Source organism: Sphaeramia orbicularis, chromosome 19 (assembly GCF_902148855.1).
Source record: "Sphaeramia orbicularis chromosome 19, fSphaOr1.1, whole genome shotgun sequence".
In the NCBI taxonomy this organism is placed as follows: domain Eukaryota; kingdom Metazoa; phylum Chordata; class Actinopteri; order Kurtiformes; family Apogonidae; genus Sphaeramia; species Sphaeramia orbicularis.
The window spans coordinates 43,810,962-43,832,003 of NC_043975.1; the positions used below are offsets into that span (position 1 = coordinate 43,810,962).

At 37.8% G+C, this 21,042-nt stretch overlaps 1 protein-coding gene across 1 annotated transcript; it reads right to left on the bottom strand.

Moving 5' to 3' along the window:
* Positions 1-287: 287 nt before the first annotated feature.
* Positions 288-13,619, bottom strand: tha1 (threonine aldolase 1). The gene is made up of 7 exons (XM_030163003.1): positions 13,268-13,619; positions 11,419-11,502; positions 11,247-11,335; positions 7,133-7,318; positions 5,211-5,348; positions 3,549-3,741; positions 288-747 (listed from the first exon to the last, which is right to left on the bottom strand). Exons 1-7 carry the CDS (start codon positions 13,551-13,553, stop codon positions 440-442), a joined length of 1,284 nt encoding a protein of 427 aa, XP_030018863.1. The 5' UTR covers positions 13,554-13,619; the 3' UTR covers positions 288-439.
* Positions 13,620-21,042: the final 7,423 nt, after the last annotated feature.

Below are 21,042 nucleotides of genomic sequence, written 5' to 3' on the forward strand. Positions count from 1 at the left end.
TATGTTCTTATCAGTTTTCAGTTTGTTTTTAGTTCTGACTTTCACTGTGTTTCTGTATATTAGTGTGGATGTATGGATGTGGTTTCCTTTTTGTGTAACTTCTGCTGCTGCTGTCTGAAAAAGAGATTTTTAATCTCAATGAGATTTTTTTCCCCTGGTTAAATAAAGGTGATAATAATAATAATAATAATAATAATAATAATAATAATAATAATAATAATAATAAAAGAAAACTGTATCAAGCTTTGTTCTCACTGAATATTAAAGGATAAGAGGATAACCACATATCAAAGTGTGCAAACTTTAATGAGCAAAATTTAGAAAATTAATATACAAGATATGTAGTGGAACTTCTACAATTTGAATTAATCAGTCTTTTTTAAATTAAAATTAGTCCTAATTATTGGACCACATGTTTGAAAGGGGGGTTCACTCAGACTCAGCAGGCTCGGACTGTTTCCTTCATGAACTCAGAAGCCACAAACTGCATCTTCTGGACGGCCAGTCGAGTATCGTCAGCTGATATCCCAAGGTGCCACACAGCCCTGACAGAGTTCCCAAAGTGAGGGTACATGAGGACGGGTACACCCTGTCCCAGCGCCTCCTCCTCCCCTTCCCCCACCTGGGCCATGCGAGCACAAAACTCCGATGGACTCGGACCTGGTTCCTGAAGTTTGAAACGAAGGATGTTCGTCTCCACGGCCGACATATCCACGGCGAACAGAGGGGAGTCACAGTCCAGTAAGGCTGAGGAGAACAGAAACAGGAAGGAGACATTAGAGGCACGAGTAAATAAGAGCAGATATTAGGGATGCACCCATACCACTGTTTTCCAGACCAAGCACAAGTACAAGTACTTCCATTTGAGTACTTGCCGATACCGAGTACCAATACGAGTGCTTAAAGGTGGAGTATGAGATCTTAGAAAAATGGTTCCAGCAGCAACATTTTGAAAATACTCAATTCAAAAGTCCAAACCCCTTTCTTCAGACGTCCCTCTGAAGCCACGCCTCCAGAGTACTGGCACACGCAATGCTTGTTCCCGAGGGTTCACCAACGCTGCACAGCAACAATTCGCGGCCTGAGGCTCTGCTCCGTCCCTGGCTTGGGCTCTGACGCTGTCTACAGTCTGGTCCAGCCCTGGCTCCGTCTCCGACACCGGCTGAGGTTCCGTCCCCGGCTGCAGTCCCGTACGGCCTTGCCTCAGGCTTCGACACCGACTACGGCCCCAGCTGAGGCTCTGGCTGGCGTATCCATGCATCCCTCATTCAGTCTCTTCCAACCCCCCCACTCTTACGGAACAGCCCCAGTTCAGACCTATCTGACTAACGGTACATTTCTTACTGGTTTATGTTTGTGACTAAACAGTTTGCCGGTGAACTTTCCATCCTAATATAACTAATATAGCCAGGTTCTGGTTCTGGCTTTGCTTCCTGTACAAGCGCTTCCAGCCTCTGAGAACACACGATTCATGCTCGAAGAGGGGTACGCGCAGAGGGGGGAGGGGCAAATGACAGTTGAGTCTGATAGACATATCACCGTTCAATCATTTTGAGTGGGCGCTCAAAATGATTGGATGGTGTTCTTTCAGTCCTGTCCGTTCCACAGGTGACTAATTTTTTATAATTTTTGTGTTAGAGCATTTAATTAATTAGTTGTAACTGGGGTGTGAAGGGGATTTTAAGCAATATAGTAAAAAATGCTTCAGGAAAACATCTCAGACCCCACCTTTAATAATCCCATTCCAGTTGTTAGTTCCTTTAGTAAATGTGCTTTATTACCTTTGCCAAGTGTAACAGCGGAGGTTATGTTTTCATTGGGGTTTGTCTGTCTGTCTGTCTGTCTGTTAGCAAGATAACTCAAAAAGTTTTGGATGGATTTTGATGAAATTTTCAGGAAATGTTGATACTGGCACAAGGAACAAATGATTAAATGTTGGTGGTGCTGGGGGGGGGGGGGGGGGGGGGGGGGGGTTGATCTACCTTGGTGGAGGTCTGCACGTCTTTTCTAGCTGTCGTTGTCATTAGTCTGACTGGAACAAAGTGCTGCTGCTGACATTTAATGTGTTGGAATGAGCGTTTGTCAATTAATCCACCAGAGGGCGCCGTTCTGAATTAACAATACTGGACAAATACCACGAAGAAGAGGAAAGTTTTATGAAGAAGCAGAAAGCCAGTAATAATAAACCTGTAGCTGACAGAGGTAACACTACTGTGATACTAATGTTGATATTTCTGAGGGTAGTTGTCCTAAATGTGTCAGTAGTTTTTCTCTAACTCACACAGTGGCTCTTTGAACAGATCCTCTACCTTCATGGTTCTGCTGGTATTCTCTGTCTGGGTACGCATCCACCAGCACCTAGAAAACAGATGGAATGTACGCAGAGGACGGACAGAATGCTGCGTCCGTATCCATCTGTGTCTGTAACGTTTCTTTTGTCTCCATCATTTCTTTCGTTAAATCTCCACACTGCTGACATTATTCCTCTTCCTCATACCTGCTGCACTGAACTGGGAATGTCACGCTGATGTAAGTCGTATTGGTGCGGTTGTATCGGAGTACTTTTACGAGTACAAGTACAAGTATGTACGCTGAATATCGGACCCGATACCCAGTACTGGTATCAGTATCGGTGCATCCCTACTTGACAACCGACACTTGACAAGAACCAGCCAGATTAGCCAATAAAATGAACAAAAAATGAAACATAAATCAACAAAATAATAAGCAACATAAAGAAAACAAACCACAAAAAATTAAAATATGCAATAAAAACAAGTAAAATATCATGTAAAATAAATAAAAATAATAATATAATAATAATACAATAATATAATAATAAAAATGACTAAATAACTAAAATGAAATTTAAAAAAAAACAAAACAGGAAGATTAGCCAATAAAATGAACAAAAATGAAACGTAAATCAACAGAATGATAAGTAACATAAAGACAAAAAACCCACAAAAAATAAAATATGCAATAAAAACAAATAAAATAACTCGTAAAATGAAATAAAAATGAACAAAATAATAAGTGTGTCCGTAGTTACCGCGGAAACACCGTCATCTTCTCCAACATTGATTCCCCAGTCAAACCCATGGAGTTGGATCAATGACAGTGGATGGACACACTGGGTTTATGATCAATAATAAGTAAAATGAACAAAAATGAATAAAAATGACAAAATAATAAATAATGTGGAAAAAAAGCTAAAAGTTAACTAAAATGAAAAAAAAAACAGGGACATTAGCCAATAAAATGCACAAAAATGAAACGTAAATCAACAAAATAATAAGTAACATGAAGAAAACAAACCACAAAAAATAAATTATGTAATAAAAACGAATAAAATAACTCGTAAAATGAATAAAAATGAACAAAATAATGAGTGTGTCTGTAGTTATCGTGGAAACACCGTCATCTTCTCTTCTCTTCTCTAATAATACAAGTACAAGGACACACGCTGAATATCAGAACAGATACCCGGTACTGGTACTGGTATCGGTGTATCCCTAGCAGATATACCAGAAACACCAGGTACCAACCTTGAGCAAAGGTTCTTGCATTGTGGTGGTCTTCCTCCAGTCTGCCCACCATCGTCTCCAGAGCCACTTTCCCAGCTGCTGCCAGTATTCCAGCCTGACGCATTCCACCGCCAAGAGCTTTACGACATCGTACTGCCCGGGATATGAAGTCACTGGGTCCACCCAGCATGGTCCCCACAGGGGCCCCCAGACCCTATTACAACACAATATGGCACCAGGGTTGGAAGTCAGTATTAGGATCCTTTTCTGAAGTAGAATGTCATTTACAAAAATGTGAAAATATTCAATTATAAGTATAAAAAATATATATATTTCTGCAAAGGTCTAGAAGTGTCATCAGTAAATGTTAGATTAGAGGTAGTTGGGATGGTCTGGGAAATAAAAACAGTGATATTAAGATATTCTTTGTCTTATTTGGATTATCACTACTTTCTTTTTTTTATACTTTGTTTTTATTTGTTTTTTCAACAAACAGAAATTACAACACACAAACTTGGGGTCACTGGTTGAACACAAAATACTTAAATCACAGACAGCAGTAACTGAGCATTACTTTGTTTATAGTCCAGCCATTTTCTCCAGCGCTTCATGAAGGTATGTTCCTGGAGTCGTAGGTAGTAAGTCAGTCTTTCCATGCAATATATTTCCTCTATGATAGCTAGCCATCGATCCTCACGAGGTGCGTCCGTTTTGAGCCAGTTCCTTATAATGGCCTTTTTGGAAGTGATTATAAGAATTTTAAAGATGTATTTGTCTTCTGTCTCTAATACATTTCCAGGTAGCAGTCCCAGCAAAAAGAATTTGGGGTCCTTAGGAAGGTCATAATACCCTCAATTATTTCAAAAAGCCTTTCCAGAAAGATTTCAATTTCATACAAGTCCAGAGGATGTGAGAGTGATTAGCAATTGCGTGCCCACACTGTCTCCAACAATATTGTTGATGTCCCTTTACTTTAGTAGTGACATGTGGTGGAATAAATAATCTGATCAGGGTTTTTCATTCATTCATTTTCTGAACCCGCTTTATCCTCACTAGGGTCACGGGGGTCGCTTGGAGCCTATCCCAGCTACATAGGGGCGAAGGCGGGGTACACCCTGGACAAGTCGCCAGTTCATCGCAGGGCTGAACATATAGAGACAAACAACCACTCTCACATTCACACCTACGGGCAATTTAGATTAACCGATTAACCTATCAGTGCATGTCTTTGGATGGTGGGAGGAAGCCGGAGTACCCGGAGAGAACCCACGCAGACACGGGGAGAACATGCAAACTCCACACAGAAAGGTCCCACCCCCCGTCGACTGGTGTTGGAATCGAACCCAGGACCTTCTTGCTGTGAGGCACGAGTGCTAACCACTGCACCACCGCCCATCTGATCAGGGTTTTCCACCCAAACTCCCTCCATCTTTTAGAGCTAGTAGATGTTTGTTATGTGTCGCACATAGTATACCAATCACTCTCAGACAAGACAATACCCAGCTCATCCTCCCATTTTGATTTAACATATAATGTGCTGTTTCCATTTAATTTCTGTAGCCCCTTATACTACTTTCTTTTTTTTAATGTGCATTTTTAATACCACCCCAACTTTTTCTTCTTTAGTTTTATGCATGTGCATTCCAACCATGGCCTGTGTGGTTGTTGTGTATGTGTTCGTACCTTGGACAGGCACACGCTGACAGTATGTGTGTACTGCAGTATGGTGGACACAGACACCCCCAGAGCCACCGCAGCGTTCATCACTCTGGCTCCGTCCATGTGAACACACAGACCATATCTGTCTGCTAAGGCTCGTACCTGGGGGATGGAAGCAGTGCATGTCAAACCTGTGTTACCCTGAATGTTACACACACTCCAGAGGGTGAGTGTTCTCCCACAGAATTAGGGATGTAACCATCTGAAAATTTCATATCACGGTTATTGTGACCAAAATTACAACCGGTTATCATTATTATTGCGGTATTATTGAAATTGTGCTCAAAATGTTCAAAAAGTACTTACACACACTGAAATAATTTAACCAAGTTGTATTTAAAAAAATAATAATATAAAATAAAATAATTGGCACAATGTACCTTCTGTTGCAGAAACATTCAAATATTAACCCTTAGTGGTCTGAGCCTATTTTGTCCGTTTTTCAGTCCTTTTGATTTTGCCTTTATATACTATATAAACAAATGTTTACTATACCCATGTTTGGTATCTTTTTTTTCAGCACAACTTCATCTATATCATCTGTCCATTATTTTTGTCACTTTAACCTACGATAAAAACATAAAAGGACAAAAAACACAAAAAATATATAAAATCCGATTTGAAAAATGTATATACTTTATTACATAAATAACACAAAGATGTTTGATGAACCTTTTCAAAGACTTTAAAAGTGAATACTGGTTCCAAATATTAGGTATATAAAATTAAAATTGAAATAAATTAAAACTATACTCAAATATTTGACATAAAAGCAGACCTTTACATAGGCATTTTCTCCCCTAACAGTGCAGTAATCAAACACGGTTATCATGATAATTAGAATTTAAAAGTTAATACTAACCGTCTGCAATTTTACCGCGGTTTATCGTTATACCAGTAATCGTTACATGGTTCTCACAAAAATATCTAATGTCATAACCTCAGTTGTTTTGATAATAAAACCTATAACAGTAATATTCTGGCAGCAGGGGCGCCAAAAAAATACTGTAAAATAATGGAAAATAACCATCTCATAAAAATACAGAAATTTTCCATAATTAAAATACAGTTTTTTGCCCTAACTTTACATGAGATTTTACTTTTTTTTTTTTTTTTTTTTTTTTTTTTTACTTTTTAATGTTTAATAAAGAATATTTGCATGTATTAAAACAATCAAATTACCTATAAATATATATATAAATAATTTTCAATGAGACTAAGTTGCACAATCCACTGGTAAAAACTGTATTTGGACAGTTTATCAGTGCTTATACATGTTATACATTCACAAAAATACATTTATTCAGCATTTTTGTTGTGAAACGTCCTGTAATTACAGAAAATATTTGTCAATTAACAAACAAGTCATGTTAAGCTTACAGAACAAATACTTCTTTAACGTTAATTGTCAGTAATTTTATCTTGTTTAATAATTTTTTTTGACAGTATTAAACTTTAAATTAAGAGTTTAATCTCATAAATAGAAAATAATTATTTGTGAAATTACGATATATTTGCAAATGTATTTTAACTGTATTTTAATAATAAATAAATATAAATATATAAATATATAAAATCCGATTTGAAAAATGTATATACTTTATTGCATAAATAACACAAAGATGTTTAACGGACCTTTTCAAAGACTTTAAAAGTGAATATTGGTTCCAAATATTAGGTATATAAAACTAAAATTGTAATAAATTAAAACTATACTCAAATATTTGACATAAAAGCAGGTTTTTGCATAGGCGTTTTTTTCCCCTAAAAGTGCGGTAATCAGATAATCATGATAATTAGAATTTTAACGGTAATACTAACCGTCCGCAATTTTACTGCGGTTTATTGTTATACCAGTGATCCTAACATCCCTACTACATACACACCTCCTGCAGGAAGGACAGAGGCAGCACACGCCCTCCCTGGATGTTCTGCGTGTTCTCCACACATATGAGGCGTGAACGGGGGTAATGAGGGTCGGGGTAACCGTGGCGGATCTTGGACTCCAGCTGATCCAGATCAAATGTTCCGTTGGGGAGGGTGGTCACTGTGGTGGCGTGGACACCGGCCAGCTGCATTAACACACAAACACTTCAAGTAAATAATTCATACACACAATAAGAATTTTTCTATCCAGCTGTATTTATTTACATGTTCAATTTGAGCGATAAAAAACCTCTGTGGGAACGCTGAAAATTCAAAACCAGACTTTGGAAATAATTGAGATGATGCATGTGTGAACCAAGGTAATAATAGTTTTGGATTTTTCATTATAGTTTAGTTCTAGTTAGTTTTGACTTTTTTTCCCCCTAATTCAGTTAGTTTTAATTAGTTTTTAGAGCTGGTTTGATAGTTTTTATTAGTTTGGGGTTTTTTTTCTAAAGGCTTAGTTTAATTTAGTTCTAGTATTAGTTCTAGTTTTTTCATATCTTTTATCTTCCTCGCAGTCGTATTCAAATAAATCCCATACAGAAATTATTCAGTATTCATGCAGGAGGGTTATAATTTAAGGGGGAAAATTAACTTTAAAATTCACCTAAAACGCACGACTAGGAAGGGTTTTTTGTGTTTCAGTCAGTGGGGTGAGACTGTGGAACAGATTCAATATAGAGTTAAAGCAATGTCCAAGCATGAAACTATTTAAAAGGACGTACAAAGACACAATTTTTCAGAGGTACAAGGATGAGGGAGGTGTTGGGGATCACTGGGTGTTATAAAGATGTACTACCTCTGCCAAGGAAGATATGTTTTTGCCGGCGTTTGGTTTGTCTGTCTGTCTGTCTGTCTGTCTGTGTGCAAGATAACGCAAAAAGTTATGGACGGATTTGGATGAAAATTTCAGGAAATGTTGATACTGGCACAAGGAACAAATTATTCAATTTTGGTAGTGATGGGGGGGGAGCACTGCTCTGCCTTGGTGGAGGTCTGCACTCTCCGAGTGCTTTTCTAGTTTGCACGTTTTTCCTGGTATGAATCGTTTCTGGGTCAAAACACGGTATTCCAAATATCTCTGACAGGACATTTTAGAGACAATTTGACGGATTAGTGTTGATAAATGACCCACATTTTTATTTCTAAATCCATTTTTGCTTTAGTTCAGGGGTCTCAAACATGCGTCCCAGGGGCCAAATGCCTCCCCCCAAAGGTTCCAGTCCAGCCCCTGGGATGAATTTACAAAGTGTAAAAATTCCAGCCAAGGCTGTGGAACTCATTTTTGTTCCAGTTCCACATACAGACCAATATGATCTACAGTCAAATAATAACAGCAAAATAACCGACAAAAAAGAATGACTGCAGATTTTCTTCTTGCTTTGATGTGAGAAAAATATTACATTATGCCTATAAATAATCCAAGCTTCAAATTTTTGTCTTTGTTTTAGTCCAAAAAATGACATTAAATAATGAAAATATTTACATTTACAAACTATCCTGTAACAATAAAATGTGAATAACCTGAACAAATATGAGCAACCTGAAATGTCTAAAGAAAATTCAGCACAATTTGAACTATTTTCTGCCTGTTCCTCAGTGTTTAGTGTCTTTGTAGATCTGATCCATAATGCACATGTAGAAATGATAAGTTGAGGCAGAATATTGTTAAAATTGCACTAAATTTTCTCAGGTTTTTATATCTAAATTTCAGTTTTTTCAGGTTATTCACATTTTTTTGGATAGTTTATAAAAGTGTGTGTGTGTGTGTGTGGGGGGGCATTGATCTGCCTTGGCGGAGGTCTGCGCTTTTCTAGTTATTGTTATTAATTATATAAGGAGAAGGGGTGGAGTTTATAAATTGTACTTCTTCTCACTCCTTTTCGAATATGTATTATATGTCTTATGTTTAAGTGTTTTGTTTATTTATTTTCTTCTGTTTTGACATTCAGATTCGAAATAAATACATCAATCAATCAGTCAATACAGGACTCTGCTGCTTTCTCCCAACTTTAGTCTCCATGTTTCCTGGTAGAGTGGGAACGAAAAGACCACTCTAAATGTCAAGTAACGACAAGTGACGGAGTGTGAAGTGTCATACAGTGCCGCTAGCCAAAATTGCTCAAGCGAAATAAATCAATTTTGTATCAGTCCGACATTGACAAAGATGAAAACGAAGGGAATTTTATCCATAATTTTTGTCTGTTTTAGTTAGTTTTGTAAGCACACAACACAGTTTCAATTAGTTATCATTTTTTCTTAAAATAATAGTTTTTATTTATTTCAGTTAACGAAAATGTTTTTTCAATTCTTGTTTTCATTATTTCGTTAGTTTTCGTTAACGATAATAACCTTGGTGTGGACTAGTGTTCTTTTTTTCAGCCTGTTTTAATCTTAGTTTTAGTTTCAGTCTTTGTGCCAAACTCTCATTTCAGTCTTTATTAGTTTTAGTCACTTTTGTAATTTTTTCGTCTAGTCTAGTTTTAGTCTACTAGAACTCTGAGCATTTTAGTCGTATTTTAGTCCAAATAACACATGACTATTTTCGTCTAGTTTTAGTCAACGAAAACTGATGAAATTTTAGTTTTGTTTTTAGTCGATGAAAATTGCATTTTAGTACGTTTTTAGTTGTGCAGATCTATTTAATCTGGTCAATATAGTCTGGACAAAACCAATATTTTCTTTGGGTTACACCCATTTTACTTCCAACAAGGTTATCTGATCATCCTTATGGACTAACAAATATATTATATGCTGTTAATGACGTATCTGTATGAATTTTCATGAGGGACAGTCTGAGTCTGTGGTCGGTCACTGTACTGCTCAAATAGTCTACGTCTGGACCAAAGTTATTATCGTTAACAAAAAGTAACGAAATGGCGAAAACTAGAATTGTAAAAACATTTTCGTTAACAGAAATAAATAAAAACTATAATTAAAAGAAAAAAACAATAACTAACTGAAACTGTATTGTGTATTTACAAAACTAACTAAAACGCATAAAAATTATGGATAAAATTGCCTTAGTTTTCGTCTTTGTCAATGTCGGATTGAAATCGATTTATTTCGCTCTAACAATTTTAGCCAGCGGCACCATATGATATTTAATGGTCCGTCACTTGTGGTCACTTGTGGTTTCCAGTCGTCTTCTGGTCCCCACTCTACCTGGAAATATGGAGACTAAAGTTGGGCGAAAGCAGCAGAGTCCTGTCTGGGATTTATTTGAATACGACGGAGAAGAAAAGATATGAAAAAAACTAAAACTAAACTAAAACTAAGCATTTAGAAAAAAATGAAAACTGATAAAAACTAGCAAACCTGTTCTAAAAACTAATTAAAACTAACTGAATTAGAGAAAAAAAAAGTCAAAACTAAATAAAACTAAACTATAATGAAAAATCCAAAACTATTAGAACCTTGGTCTGGACACACCTTAATGGGGGGGGGGGTGTATCCTTGTGGTAAAGTCCGGCTTGGCCCCCATATTTCTGTCTGAACCCGAACCGTGCCTGACACAGTTGCGTCCAAACCCAGCCCGACCTGCCAGGAGCAGGTCTTTATGGACCCTGGATGTTTGGAGCATGAGACGGAAGGAGAACCATCCAGACTTCAGGTGTGAACCACCTGGTAACCTGTGGACCTCCCAGTTTCAGACACATCTGCAGTAATTAATGCAACTAAAGATTATAACGGCAGTCTGGTCTCGTTAACGAAAATGAAGAGACATTTAAGCACAGTTTTTCTTTTGTAAACTACATTTTGTCTGGTTTTTAGTAGCCAACAATATTGCATTACACATTTAATTGTAGTTATCGTCATGTGACCACCATTTTTGCTACGTCTCGTCACATGATAAAGGTTCACTGACGAAGATATTTCATCCTAATTTTCATTGATGAAAGCAACACTAGTGGGAACGTGTCATGTTCTTCCAACACATTATCACTGGAAACATTTCCATTGAGTTTATCTTCAGTGTCATTTTTGTATTTCATAAATTCACCCCACAGGTCGGAGTGGACCTTTTGGGGGGGGGCCAGTTTTGGCCCCTGGGTCGTATGTTTAACTCACCTGTGCACTGCCTCCTTGTTCGTAGATGTGTAAATGTGACAGATCTCCCACTATCATCTCATCTCCTCGCTCCCTGCAGTGCACCATCACTACAGAGGAACACAACGGCACAGTGTGACCATGACGCCAGGTTCAGCGGGGGGGGGGTGACCTCAGGCTCAGGGATGCTTACCTGCAATCAGATTACTCATGGTTCCAGACGGGACGAACAGCGCAGACTCCATCCCAAACATACCTGACGCAATTTTCTGTAACTCTGCAGGAAAATGAGAATTTCACTTATTAGTGTCAGGTTATCCACACATTCTCAATGAATTCATTTTATTCAGATGTGCCTAAAAAAAGCAGGTTATTTTTTGAAGTAGTTATTGTTTTCATTAATCTCATTCATAATGTAAAGGCCATCTATGATCTACGTTAACTAGCTTGTGGATGTGAACCAAACGAAGAATAAAGAGCAGTACCAAAGGGGAACCATGGGAGGCAGTGTTGGGATTTGAAGAGAGTACATTTCCAGAAATGGCAGAACTTTGTGTGACTGTGTGAGGTGGTTAAAAAAAAAATACAACTACCTACATATTTACAACTAACATTCTCTATATTAACATTAGGAAAATCTCCAATGTCACCATGTTTGTTATTATTATTATTATTATCATTATTATTATTATTATTATTATTATTATTATTATTATTAATGTTCTTCTTCTCTCAAAAACCCTACACTTCTTCATGGTATTATGCTAGTATGTGAATTCAGAGCAGCGCCCTCTGGTGGATTGTTTAAATACGCTCATTCCAACACAATGGACGCATCTATATTATAAAAGGGAGTGTGTGTGTGTGTGTGTGTGTGTGTGTGTGTGTGTGTGTGTGTCAGGCATCACACCAATTCCATACACAGCTGAGTCCTGCAGTTTATCATACTTCTGTATTTTTGGTCATTGAACAGACTGGAGAAAACAGTAAGTTTGATCAGATCAATATTTTGGGAGATATTTGTAATTTTGGAATACAATACCCTTACAATCACGTTACTATGCCCAGAATCATGTGAAGGCTTTGGCGGTGACTGCTGGACAAATGCAGTACAGCATGTGTGAATACACAACAAATATCTGTGCTGGGGGGCCAGGGTACTGCCCTTCAGGGTCAGGATGTGGATTTGAAAAATCCTGCTACTGCTAGTCTCCTGGTTCTGATAGGTCCAGATGGTCCCAGGTCCAGACCCTGCTCCTCTAGTATTCTGGTTCTGATCGGTCCAGATGGTCCTAGGTCCAGATGGTCCTAGGTCCAGACCCTGCTCCTCTAGTATTCTGGTTCTGACAGGTCCAGATGGTACCAGGTCCAGACCCTGCTCCTCTAGTATTCTGGTTCTGACAGGTCCAGATGGTACCAGGTCCAGACCCTGCTCCTCTAGTATTCTGGTTCTGACAGGTCCAGATGGTCCTAGGTCCAGACCCTGCTCCTCTAGTATTCTGGTTCTGATCGGTCCAGATGGTCCTAGGTCCAGACCCTGCTCCTCTAGTATTCTGGTTCTGACAGGTCCAGATGGTACCAGGTCCAGACCCTGCTCCTCTAGTATTCTGGTTCTGATCGGTCCAGATGGTCCTAGGTCCAGACCCTGCTCCTCTAGTATTCTGGTTCTGACAGGTCCAGATGGTACCAGGTCCAGACCCTGCTCCTCTAGTATTCTGGTTCTGACAGGTCCAGATGGTACCAGGTCCAGACCCTGCTCCTCTAGTATTCTGGTTCTGACAGGTCCAGATGGTACCAGGTCCAGACCCTGCTCCTCTAGTATTCTGGTTCTGACAGGTCCAGATGGTCCTAGGTCCAGACCCTGCTCCTCTAGTATTCTGGTTCTGATCGGTCCAGATGGTCCTAGGTCCAGACCCTGCTCCTCTAGTATTCTGGTTCTGACAGGTCCAGATGGTACCAGGTCCAGACCCTCCTCTACTCTTCTTCTACTCCATCCTACCCACAGTACCTCCCTCCTTCCGGTCCGTCCTTCCGGTCCTTACCGTTCACAGTCGGGTCTTCTCCCATCACGTCGTCCCCCACCTCGGCCTCCGCCATGGCCCGGCGCATGGTCGGTCCGGGTTTGGTCACCGTGTCAGAGCGCAGGTCCACCACCCGGACAGAAGCCCCTCCTCCCGGCCCGGTGAACCCGGGCCTCCCGCTGTTGTTGTAGTAGCCCCTCGTGCACCCCTGGCCCACCCTCGCGGCTGCAGCGCGTGCACGGCCCGGCCTCTTACAAACATTGAAACAGTTTGTCCAAAGTCTGCACGAAAACACTTTCACAGACATGGTCTTTCGCTTCCTCACATAGTCCTGACTCGGTTTGGAACGGTCCGGTTTGTTTTGAACTTTGGATCGGTAATCTCGGTAATCATTGACTAGACCTGAATGTGTGTAAGGATGGTTAATGGATGACCGAACCGGACAGAGCAGGACTCAGAGCGGCCGCAAGGGGGCGACACTGCCCCAAAAAAACAACTGCAGCTCAATGATGCCTTCAGGACAAGGCTGAAGTCAGGTCAAAAAAATAGGACAAATGTACATTTTACACCTTTTAACCTTTGAATCTGTCTGACTTATTTTTTTTTTATTTTATTTAACCCTTTCATGCATGAATTATCAGAACCTTAGTCAAGATTTTTTTTTTCCTGAATATTTTTATTCCTCTTTAGGCATGAAAAAAACAATGCGATTTCAATTTTTTTATGACCCTATTTTTTAAGGAGTTACAAAAATGTCCACTCAGCTGGACGCCATGCTTTAAATTTCTGAAGCAAAGAAACCATCATCGGAAAGTAGTAGTAGTAGTAGTAGTAGTAGTAGTAGTAGTAATCTATTCATCCATTTAACAAAACATGATATATACATACATACAGTTTGGATTTCTATATTAAACATGGGTGAAAAGGCGTAGGCTAAAACAACAGCTTATTTATGTCTATTTCCTGGAAGGAAAGCTGCAGAAACAAAACAAGATAACAAGATGGCACTGTTTTAAACAATAATAAAATAAAACAAATAATATAATCCAAGCAAAATCTTAGATTCATACTAATAATTGGCTTATTTTATCCCAATATTTTATATTTATTGAATACCTTAGTTTAAAACATCCTTTTAAATGTGGTGAGTGACATGCATGTTTTTAATTCTTCATCAAAAGTGATATGCGGTGTGAAAACTGAAATAAAAACATATTTCATTCAGCTAATCTGATGTTTTCTAACATTTTAACATTCTCTAATACTAGTTATTACTCACTTCATGGAGATCATGTACAACAAAAAAAAAAGTTTTTGAATAAGAAAAATGTTACTTACAGTTTAATAACAATTAGTAATGGATTTACACCAAAACGTGTTACTGCAGATCAGGTTTATCAAGAACAGCAAAGTTACAGTAGTGGTATGAATTGCAGTGTATGGGATAATGCATAAGCGTCTACTGTGTCGGCTGATATGGAACTAAAACAACAAAACCCATAAATATACAAGAGAACAGCTGTAGAATAACTGTCCACTGGAGTGAGCAGTATGCATGAAAGGGTTAAATTCTAGTAGTTCTTTTGGATCAGCTGGATCCCAGTTATATACAGTCAATATACACTGTTGGTCATAAAGTTGGAATACTTTAGTTTTCAGACACATTCCTGGTTTTATTCCAGTTTGGACACATCAGTAAAATTACCAGATACAGAGACAGACTGGGTCCTACTTACATGTTATCTACTGCCAATAAATTCCATTGTCACAATCATTTCATGAGAAAAGCTAAAAAATATTATATTCCAACATTATGGGCAACAAAACCTTGTTGGTAATTGTAAAATCATACATCAAAAGGCCTGCATGGGGCAGTCAGCGTTCTCTATAAAAGACTGTCAAATGTGGAACACACCCACAGAAATAAAATATATATAACACAAATATAAAAACTTTTAACCAAAGTGTCAGAGGCTAAAGCAAAATCAGAGATGGAAGCCTTTTTAATGATTCTGAATTTACTGTAATTTTATGTGACCTTGATGTAAATATTTAACATGCTGTATTCCTTTTTTTTTTTTTTTTCTTACATTTGTGAGTGTAGCATGTCATTTTATGCAACCTTAAATGTTCGCCTTTTCTTTCTTTCTTTCTTTCTTTCTTTCTTTCTTTCTTTCTTTCTTTCTTTCTTTCTTTCTTTCAGACAGACAGACAGACAGACAGACAGACAGACAGACAGACAGACAGACAGACAGACAGATAGATAGATAGATAGATAGATAGATAGATAGATAGATAGATAGATAGATAGATAGATAGATAGATAGATAGATAGATAGATAGATAGATAGATAGATAGATAGATAGATAGATAGATAGATAGGGATGTAATGATTACCAGTATAACGATAAATTGTGGTAAAATAAAACCATTTAAATTGTAATTATCATGACAACTGTGTTTGATTACCGCACTTTCAACACAAACTTGATTTGGAAAATGGTCAAACAGTGTCCATAAGGTTCCATCTTTAATGCACATTTGTGTGTTTGATGTTTACATGTTAATATTTGAATGTTTCTGCCAATAGAAAGTACATTGTGCCTATTATTTTATTTGTTTTTTGTTTGTTTGTTTGTTTGTTTTTTCAAAATACCAAAATACAAAAAACAAAAAACAAAATGAACCTCCACAATATCTGCATTTGAATAAATACCTGAAAATATAGATATAGTACTTTTTAATATCGATACAGTATTGTGAAATGAAATATCACGATATATTGTAGAACCAATATTTTCTTACACCAAGGTTATTATCGTTAACGAAAACTAGCGAAATGTCAAAAACTAGAATTGTAAAAAAAGTATATATATTTTCGTTAACTGAAGCAAATAACAACTATAATTAAAAGAAAAAACGATAACTAACTGAAACTGTATTGTGTGTTTACAAAACTAACTAAAACAGATAAAAATTATGGATAAAATTCCCTTCGTTTTTGTCTTTGTCAGTGACAGATTGATATGAAATCGATTTATTTCACTTGAGCAATTTTAGCTAGCGGCACCATATGACACTTCATGGTCCATCACTTGTGGTCACTTGTGGTTTCCAGTCGTCTTCTGGTCCCCACTCTACCTGGAAACATGCAGACTAAAGTTGGGAGAAAGCAGCAGAGTCCTGTCTGGGATTTATTTGAATATGACGGAGAAGAAGAGAAAATATATGAAAAAAACTAGGGATGCACCAATCCAATATCAGTATTGGGCATCAGCTCCGATACTCAGAGTGTGTACGTGTACTCGTAAAAGTAATCCGATACAACTGTGCCGAAACCACTTACGGCCGTGTGACATTCCCAGTTCAGTGCAGCAGGTACGAGGAGGAGGAGTAATGTGTGTGAAGTGTGAAGAGTGTGGAGATTTAACCAAATAAATGACGGTGATAAAAGTAACGCTGACTGCAAGTAATGTTACAGACACAGACAGATACAGACACAGTGTTCTGTCCGTCCTCTGCGTACATTCCATCTGTTTTCCAGGTACTGGTGGATGAGTACCCAGACGGAGAATACCAGCGGGAACCGTGGAGGTAGAGGATCTGTTCAAAGAGCCACTGTGTGAGTTAGAGAAAAACTACTGACACATTCAGGACAACTACCCAGGGCTGGGCCGGTTTCCATCCTACTGATAAATACTATGGAGGTACGGAGCGGTGCGGACCGCCACCAGCAGAAGTGCAAACCAAACTTATGGCTCATTTCTCTTTTCTCTACCTGCTGAAGCTAAACTTTTAAACCTTACCAGAGAAAACGCTGCAATGTTAGTATCACATTAGTGTTACCTCTGTCATCTCCATGTTTATTATGACTGACTTTCTTCTTCTCCATTAAACGTTCCTCTTCTTTGTGGTATTTGTCCAGTATGGTTAATTCAGAGTGGCGCCCCCTGGAGGATTGATTGACAAATGCTCATTCCAACACATTAAATGTCAGTAGCAGCACTTTGTTCCAGTCAGACTAATGACACTGACAATAAAGCACATTTACAAAAGGAACAAACAACTGGAATGGGATTATTAAGGACTAGCATCAGTACTCGGTATCGACAAGTACTCAAATGTAAGTACTTGTACTCGTACTTGGTCTGGAAAAAAGTGGTATTGGTGCATCCCTAGAAAAAACTAAAACTAATACTAGAACTAGGAATGTAACGATATGAAAATTTCATATCACGGTTATTGTGACCAAAATGATCACAGTTATTATTGTTGCGGTATTATTGAAATTGTGCTCAAAATGTTCAAAAAGTACTAATATACACACTGAAATAATTTAACCAAGTTGTATTTAAAAAAAAATAAAATAAAATAAAACAAAATAATAGGTACAATGCACTTTCTGTTGCAGAAACATTCAAATATTAACCCTTAGTGGTCTGAGCCCATTTTGTCCGTTTTTCAGTCCTTTTAATTTTGCCTTTATATACTATATAAACAAATGTTCACTATACCCATGTTTGGGATCTTTTTTTTTCAGCACAACTTCATCTGTATCATCTGCCTATTATTTTTTCACTTTAACCTACTATATCAACACAAAAGGACAAAAAACACAAAAAATATATAAAATCCAATTTGAAAAATTTATATAATTTATTGCAAAAATAACACAAAGATGTTTAATGAACCCTTTCAAAGACTTTAAAAGTGAACACTGGTTCCAAATATTAGGTATATAAAATTAAAATTGTAATAAATTAAAACTATACTCAGATATTTGACATAAAAGTAGCTCTTTACATGGGCGTTTTTTCCCCTAAAAGTGTGGTAATCAAACACGGTTATCATGATAATTAGAATTTAAATGATAATACTAACCATCTGCAATTTTACCGCGGTTTATCGTTATACTGGTAATCGTTACATCCCTAACTAGAACTAAACTAAAACTATGCATTTAGAAAAAAAATGAAAACTAATAAAAACTAAGAAACCTGCTCTAACTGAATTAGAGAAAAAAAAGTCAAAACTAACTAAACTAAACTATAATGAAAAATCCAAAACTATTAGAACCTTGTCTTACACCCCTCGTCACAACTGTTCATAAATAACCTTCAGTCTTTGAGGGTCACCAGTCTGCTTTGGGCCTGACCTTTGTCCATGAAGCTAAATCTAACCTACACCCATCCATCATCCATTTATCATGTGGTAAAAGAGGAGAGACCCCACCCCTCAGACACATACACATGGTGCTCTGACCCAGAATAAACCGCTTCCACCGTGTCCTCTATTTTAGTCGGTGACAAAGCCCCAGTTCCTGCCTTGCCTCTGGGAGTAAGTCAATATTTGGGAGCAGAGGCTTGTGGGAATTCATTCACTCTGTGACTTAGATTAGGCTTCGAGGGAGGGGCTCCTGTTACAAAACAACTCCCTTTCACTCTCACGTTTATCTGACCTACTGATAAAACAAACACATGCAGGATGGATCGGCCTCTGATGTGGAATTTCATATATGAAGTCAACACTGAGTCTGGTTCTGGTTCTGCAGGATGTGCACTAACGCCACCAAAGGAAAACATGCAAACAGCCCCCCCCATAACACAAATGACAGACTTTTGGACCTGGTTCTTTAGTGTCTGTTACACCCACTGACCTTTGTGGCCTGTTTCTGGGAAGGGGCAGGTATACTAAGCCCCGCCCTCTGAGTGCCTGACCACACCCCTCTGTATCCAATTTTTTTTTTTTCAAACTTTACTGAAAATATATGTGTGTACAAAACATTGAGAAATTTTAACAAACGTAAAGATGTCAAAAGGAAAAATCATCCAAACAAATAAGTTAACATAATGCAAAGGCTTACAGACACAAAAAAGAAAAGACAAAGAATAATAATAATAATAATAATAATAACTTAAAATATACATATCTAAGATAGATAGATCAATCAATCAATCAATCAATCAATCACAGAGTAAATTCACTCTCCTCTGTATCCAGTCTTACCTCGTCATCAGAGAAATCTACAGCACTATCTGGGTTTAATTACAGTTTTACCAAAATCAAACCCATATTTGTCTAGTTTGGACCCAGTCCAGTTGGTCCAGTTTGGACCCAGTCCAGTTGGTCCAGTTTGGACCCAGTCCAGTTTCTCCTTGTAGGTGTTTCCATTGAACAGTATTTGGTTCTGCTGTGTGATTCTAGTCCAGTCCCATCTGTCCACATGTGTTCATTGTGGTCCAGTCCTGTCTAGTTGTGTTCTGGTTCTGGTTTAAGGCAGATGTTTGACTCAGTTGGATCAGAACCTCCACGGTGTTGCCACTGTGGTGTGGGTTCATCAACTGCTATTGCACTGACCAGTGTAGCCAGATGGGAAATGACAAATTATTGTACCAGAAGCATAAAATTATCATATTTTGAGGAAAATGATCGTACACATGCGATTAAAGTTGCTCAGGACCATCTGCTTCAGTCTCTTCAAACAACACTTTCCATCATCATGGTCGCACATGTTCATGTTATCTCATATGAGTGACTTTTCCTTGGGTCGTATTGTGATGGTGGTGACTGTGTTAGAGTGTGTCCAACTGCAGGTGTTGGTGTTTGTTCCTGCTCTACAGTGTTTTAGACCAAGTTAAAACGGACCAAGGAAGGACTTCCCAGTTTCAGAACTATTGAGTATTTGTGGGAGGTGTTGGACAAGTAAATCTGATCTATGGACACACATTATTTAGTTTGTTTTCAGCTAACTTTTGTTCAGTGTGTTGACAACTTCGTTCATTTTACTTTTTTTTTTTTTTTTTTGGGGGGGGGGGTTGTTAATTTTGTTGTGTATTTTGGTCAGTTTTTGTTTATTTTTGTCCATTTTGCTCATTATGTTGACTACTGAGTTTATTATGTTGACTACTATATTCTTTTATATTTATTATATTTATTTATTGGTTTGTTTAGTCAGTATTTATTCCTTTTTTGATCATTTGTGTTGTTTTTTGACAATCATTTTATTCTATTTCTTTTTGTTAAGTTGTGGTATATTTGGGTCAGTTCTGTTTAGTTTTTGTTCATCTTTTTCTTAATAATGATATGCTCCCATAGGTGCTGGATTAGTTGACATCGGTTGTTTTTTAGACCAGTTTTGTTCAATGAACAACAAGAGCAGGAGATCATCTGACCCAGTGATATTCACAGTTTCTCTGTTGTCAAAGTTGCTCAGATGTCAACTCTTGTCCATTTTGCTGTTTTTAACACAACAGCCTCAGGGTCTAAATATTCGCTTGGTGCCTAATATATATATATATATATTAAAGGCACTTTAAAGACATTTTCATGACAGTGAAAAATGTCACTATGCAGTTTAACATGTAGCCAGAGATTTTCTCCATCGTTCAACTGAAAATATGGTTTTAATGGAAACTGTGATAAGACTGGAGATTGTACATGCCATTTTATGTTTACTTTTAATTGCAATATTTCATTTTTGCTTGGAATAAATTGAGTACAGAAATAATTGTGTCATCCACCCTGACATAATCTAAATTAATACCACTTGATACCACGAAGATGTGACAATAATCCAATGAATTTATGTCACACATTTCCTTTCAAACATACCATACCATGAAAACTACTAAGTATTGTTTTATTTTTCAGAAATGTATGCTGTTAACTTAAAGCTAGATCACTGACCTTTCGGTGGTCTTCACATGGGCGGGGGGGGGGGGGGGGGGGGGGGTTGTGATGACTTCTGCATCCCAGATCTACGTCTGAATATTAGAAAAGGCACTGCAGCTTTGTT

Excerpts from the sequence above, each read along its gene's own strand:
- tha1 (XM_030163003.1), bottom strand. The coding sequence starts at position 13,553 with ATGTCTGTGAAAGTGTTTTCGTGCAGACTTTGGACAAACTGTTTCAAT. Across the intron at positions 11,336-11,418 it reads CATGAGTAATCTGATTGCAG|TGATGGTGCACTGCAGGGAG; the intron begins GTAAGCATCCCT and ends GTTCCTCTGTAG. Across the intron at positions 748-3,548 it reads TGCAAGAACCTTTGCTCAAG|CCTTACTGGACTGTGACTCC; the intron begins GTTGGTACCTGG and ends TGTTCTCCTCAG.